This window comes from Bison bison, unplaced genomic scaffold, assembly GCF_000754665.1.
Source record: "Bison bison bison isolate TAMUID 2011002044 unplaced genomic scaffold, Bison_UMD1.0 scf7180017864464, whole genome shotgun sequence".
Lineage (NCBI taxonomy): Eukaryota > Metazoa > Chordata > Mammalia > Artiodactyla > Bovidae > Bison > Bison bison.
Genome location: NW_011495025.1, coordinates 712,107 through 718,106, shown reverse-complemented (window position 1 = coordinate 718,106; position 6,000 = coordinate 712,107). Strand labels below are relative to the sequence as shown.

The window sequence follows — 6,000 nt, the reverse complement described above, 5'->3', positions numbered from 1 at the left end:
CAGCTACTCCAGTACTCTTGCCTGGAAAATCCCATGGACGGAGGAGCCTGGTAGGCTGCAGACCATGGGGTCGAGAAGAGTCAGACACGACTGAGTGACTTCACTTTCACTTTTCCCTTTCATGCATTGGAGAAGGAAATGGCAACCCACTCCAGTGTTCTTGCCTGGAGAATCCCAGGGACGGGGGAGCCTGGTGGGCCGCTGTCTATGGGGTCGCACAGAGTCGGACACGACTGAAGCGACTTAGCAGCAGCAGCAGCAGTAGTCATGAATTTATTGTTCTACTTTTGTTACATTTATTAACATCTTCCAGTCTTTAGTAATCATCTTGCTCATGTTTTATTATTATTTTTCAATTAGTCATTTTCCTAGGAAGTCCCTTTGGTTTAAAAATGAGCATTTTATTTTTCTTTCATCTTTTAAAAGCCAAGTGAATATTTTTGTTGCTTTGGAGAAGAAAGTATCCAAAATGCATCATAACTGCTTTTGAAAAAATGTGTTCCAGATATCATAAGTTAGCCTATTCTGAGTATATTACATCAGGAAAATAGCTCAAGTCATACCCACAGGGTAAGTTTGTACTACACTGAAAATTTAAAGGTATTAATATTACACAGTGAGAATTAGTGGTTGGCATAAAAATCTGCCTCATATGATAATTAATTAAATCTTGTTAAGCAATTCACATATTGATGTACCTAGGCAAATGTAGTATTATATCTCTTTATTTTTACACTTAGCAGAAAACTAATTTATTTTAGAAAGATTATTAACTTCATATAAAACATGTATTCATTTAGCAAATATTTACCCACCTAATATGAGGCAGAAACTGTTATGTTAGAAACTGTATAATGAGGAAGAGGAGAAAATAAAAATATATAAAATATATGAAAATTTTTGATTTAAAAAAATAGGGTGGCTGAAAGAATGGGGTTGTGGGAATTATTTTAGAGAGAATGACAAGTGTTTGTGAAGAAGTATCATCTAAGCAGAAAGTTAAATAAATTAAAAGGAGAGTAATTTTTAAGTTAAAGAACAGAGAATTCCAGGCATACAAATTGCAAGTACAAAGGCCCTAGGACAGAAGTCACTGTGGCCCCTTATAAGAAACTAGATGAAGGACACTCAGAGAGTGGGAAAAGGTAAGTCAGAAAGTGGATCTGAGATTAGTTCATGTAGGACCTGGTAAACTTGGATAGAGATTTCAGATTTTCTTTTCTTTTTTTTTTTTTTTTTGAGAGAGTGACAGGAATCCACTGGAAATTTGGACCAGGAGAATATAATGATTTTGTTTTCACTTTTAAAAAGCATCATGATGATAGACTTAAGTGTGGTAGCTCCTGGAATGTAAACAAGTAAAGTGGCTAAGTGGTTCAGTAGCAGCACTGATATATATACAGTACTGTGTGAAAAATAGATAGCTGGTGGGAATCTGCTGTATGTCGCAAGGAGCTCAGCTTGGTGCTCTGTGATGACCTAGAAGGGCAGGACGGAAGTGAGAAATGGGAGGGAGGTTCAGGAGGGAGGAGATATATGTATACATATAGCTAATTCACTTCATTGTACAGCAGAAACCAATACAGCATTGTAAAGCAATTATTTTCCAATTGAAAAATAAATAAGCAGCTATAAAAATTGGGGGGGAAAAGCACAACTAGCTATGCTTTTTCTGGATCCTTGAGATTCTTTGTTTACAAGAATTATTTGATCATTAAAAATTACCAAAAAAAAAAAAGTGGTGAACATAAGCAAAATACAGAGATCTACACTGATGTTATGTAGAAAGATTCTCATTACTTAAAAGTTAACTTATATTGACTGTGTATGACTTCAGAGTCTCAATAAATACTTGTTGATGTTCTTTTATTCTCTGCTTCCTTCCACAGGTGGAGAAGTCCCATACACAACTCTGGCTACCCGAATGATGATGGGGGCTTGGTGGCTGTTTGCTTTGATTGTCATCTCATCTTACACTGCAAATCTTGCAGCTTTCCTCACCATCACCCGCATTGAAAGCTCCATCCAGTAAGTAGACAAAAATTCCACTTGATGCAAAATATGGGAAGTGACAGAAGAGGCCAGATCTATTTAAATAAGTATGTGGTGTCTGATAATAAATTTACAACTTCCTTTTGGGTAAAGGCTTAATTTTCTGATGTGCAGACATCATAAATAGTCAAATTCCTGAAAGTACAGTTTTGGTGGAGCACTTTTTTATAAAATACAATTCTGGGTATAATTTGAACGTTGCTTACAACATTTTCTTGGAAGAATAAGACATGTTCAGATTTTTAACCTCCGTAAAATATGACTATGTCTCAGCAGTATTATAAAAAAGAAGGAAAAAGGAGTCATACTAAAATATGTATGTTTATGTGTTGTGTGTGTGTATATATAATATATATATATGAAGGTTGACACTCATAGTCTCTGCCTTGAATCTATCCCATTATGCATTGTCTGAGTAGATAGTTAGGTAAACACTAGGAAATTGAGAGATAAAAGACAGGTAGGGAGGGAGGGAAAGAGAGAGAGTGCTAACCAAGAAGTAAAACCACATTCTGTCTCTTCATTGCATTAGAGCTAATACGAATATTATTGCTGCTGTTTTTCCAGCTGCAGTGGTGGTACATTGTCATTAACTATGGTGTACTTTTGAATCCTGAAAGCTACCTGAGTCAATGCTGCATTTCACAAATGGCGTTCCTTGAGCCCTGAGAATCCAAAGGTCTTTGGTTTACTGTGGCCAGTTTCACTCTGTGTGATTTCATGCCATAAAGTCTGGTCAGTGCCACAGTTCAACTTGTGCCTCATAATGCTCTATATCTGGTTTTCAGAAAATGTTTTCTGAAAATGTTTTATTAATCCAAAAACAAAGTAGTTTGAACTTTTCTACAGTTAAAAAACATTTATTTCCCAGCAAAACTGACAGTTTGAAGATTAGAATAATTAGCTTTGTCAAGGAATTCATTGGAGATTTAATCCGTCCTTAAGAGTCAATGTGAGTTCTTTTTGCCTTCAAAAAATATGTAAATGAATTCCATTAGTAGGTACAAAATTATTATAGCACAATACTAAATATAAAATCAAGAATTAATGATCTAAAAAGAAATAGGGTATTTTTTTCAATTGCTTATGGTATATAAATTGAAAACCCCCAAATTAAATTCATGAGTCAGTTATTTAATCCATTTATGAAAATGATGTTTCCAACTTCTCTCATCAAATCTTAGTCTTCAAGTCGTTTTCCTAGTTATTTCTTTGGTGTAGAACCTCCATATCCTTTCAACTTACTACCTTTGTATCATAGCCAGTTCTGTGTGTGACATACATTATAAGTGATGCAGAGCGAAGCTCATGGAAAATTTAAACTGGTGACCCCATCATATTCCTATTTTAAGCAATAATGAAAATGATTATAATGTTCCAGCCTAAGAAATCAATGAATTAGTAAGATTATGCAAGTAAAAAACATTTATTGAGCACTCACAAGATGACAAACTTTTTTCTAGATGTTTGACATGCGTTGACTCATTTAATGCTTTAATGGTTAGAAGCATTAAATACGTACTACTTATTAATAGCCCATTTTGCAACTGAAGTTGAAAAGATAAATAACTTCCCTCAAATTGTAAATGTAATAAGTGATTGATTAAAGGTCAGACCTTAACTCTGCCTCATTCCTGAGTCTGTGTTCTAACTGTACCACACTAGTCCCCATCCCATAATCCTTGTGCATTTGTATGACCAGTTGTTTCTAGGGAACATTATAAAGGATGTGTCATAGCCTTGTTCATTGTTAAGTATAGTAATGTAAATAATGACATTCTTCAAATGCTCGCTTTGTTTGAGGAAATAAAATATCAAAAGTTAGGAGATTTTTGTGTTGAGTCAGTTCTGTAGGTGAATATCCCAACATGAGCTAATTACATCTATAACTGATACCTGCCTTTCAGAGTAAGATTGCTTGGCACAATCAGTCAATAGAAATTGCACTGAAAGAAACAGTTTTTAAAAATCAAAATGGGGTATTTTATCTCACTAATATACTTCTCGTCAACTTTAACATGCTGTATTTTAAGAGTACTTAAAGCCGAAAATTTGTGTATCTCAGATTTAACTTTGAAACATTTTAAAATAAGTAAACAAAGAAAAATTTAGATAACTCATTTGATACAGTGTACAACAATAATCATAAATAATAAAAATTATGGACAATATTCACTGAGAATTTATTATGAATTTATTAAGCATATTATATATACCCCCTTCAGTGTTCAAAATTACCCTAATAATACAATTACTACTATTATTCCTACTTTGTAGATGAAAAAACAGCAATTTGGAAGTTAAATGCTCACTATCACATTGTGAATAATGTCAGAGCCGAAACCCCACCCCATGTTAGTCCAATACCAACTCATGACTTTACCTACTGAAGTTTTTCTTTATTTTACAGTTTGTCTCTGATGATTATTATAATTTGTTTGCTTGATCCACTGTTTCACTGGGTTTGTAGGCCTCATGGTGTGTTTGTATCTGAGCTATTTGGTCATTACCGACTTTGCGAGCATTTATTTGTATCTAGACTTTCATGTAATAGCAGTGGGAGCAAAAGTCTCTATCAAATTTTTACACCCATAGGTTTCTCTAAAGTAAAATTTAACAGAAACAGATCGTAATTGCACATGATGTTTCCCTCAAGTGTAGTTCCACAATCCAAAATAACTGAACGTTCATTTTTTTAACAAATTATTTCTTTCAAATGCCAACTCACATTATTAAAAGCCAACCGTGAGTATAATAAACCTCCCCTTCCTTCTAATCTTATCACTAGACTAATTATGAAAGGGGAAAACTGGAGCCAAATAAGTTAAAAGAAGCCTGAGTCTCTCTCCAAACTTAAAGATATCTTCTAATTTCATGCTTCAGCTGTGTTGGTAAACATAATTGCAGTGTTTCTTGGAAATACTCAAAGTTGCATTTATAATTGATGTCAAACTTTCTTGGAAAATTCTAATTTTTCTTAGAAAAGATAGAAACTTTTTTCAGAAAACCATCCAGTGTCATGCTTCTTAATCGTTTTATATTCATGAGATTTGCTCATCATTAAATGAAGCAATCCTCATCAGAGTACCTTTTCCCAGCCCAATTGCTGTGCTATTAGCAAACATCTACTATCCACGACTTTATTCCCAAAATGATAAACAAATATCATATATTAATGAATATATATGGTATCTAGAAAAACGGTACTGATGAACCTATTTGCAAGGCAGGAATAGGCATGGATGTACAGAACAGACTTGTGGACACAGCGCGCAAGGAGAGGGTGAAACAAACTGAGAGAGTAGCACTGAGGTTTATACACTACCACATGTAAGATAGATGGTTAGCAGGAAGCAGCTATATACACAGGGAGCTCAGCTCTGTGTTCTGTGATGACCTAGAAGGGTGGGATAAGTGTGTGGGAGGGAGGCTCAAGAGGGAGGTGATGCAAATGGCTGATTCGCCTTGTTGTACAACAAAAGCAAGCACAACATTATACACCAAAACAAACAAACAAAAAATCAAAGTCACTTCTTGACACCAGGAGAGGTAAAGGTGGTTAGAGGACTGTCAGTGAGAGAAACAAAAGCTGCTACTTTTAAACAGGTGGTTGACAGAAACCCTGATATTTTGGTAGGAAAAATCCAATAGATTTATTCTTAGGAAACTGAATACATTTTATAAAATGTACCTGTTTTTCAAAATTAGATATTTATTGTCATCTAACCTTCCAGTTGGCACTTGCCTTTAATAAAAATATTGAAAGAGAATTTTCTCTGGAGAAGAAAACTGACAAGTTAATTTCATATCCCTTCAGTGATGGGACAGCCCAACATAGCTATGTTCTGATATGATGTAATATGACAGATTGTGACACAGTTGATGTATACAGTTCAGTTGCTAAAGAGAAAATTATATGCAATTTCTGCAAGACTCTAATGACATCTA

The 6,000-nt window shown here is 34.5% G+C and overlaps 1 protein-coding gene across 2 annotated transcripts in view; it reads left to right on the top strand.

The window, feature by feature from the left end:
- GRID2 (glutamate receptor, ionotropic, delta 2) overlaps positions 1-6,000 on the top strand; it is a 1,587,604-nt gene that overhangs the window by 1,308,808 nt on the left and 272,796 nt on the right. For both annotated transcript variants that reach the window (XM_010860143.1, XM_010860142.1), the window contains one exon: positions 1,890-2,028. In XM_010860143.1, coding sequence (XP_010858445.1) covers positions 1,890-2,028 — 139 coding nt within the window. The remainder of the gene's footprint in view (positions 1-1,889; positions 2,029-6,000) is intronic.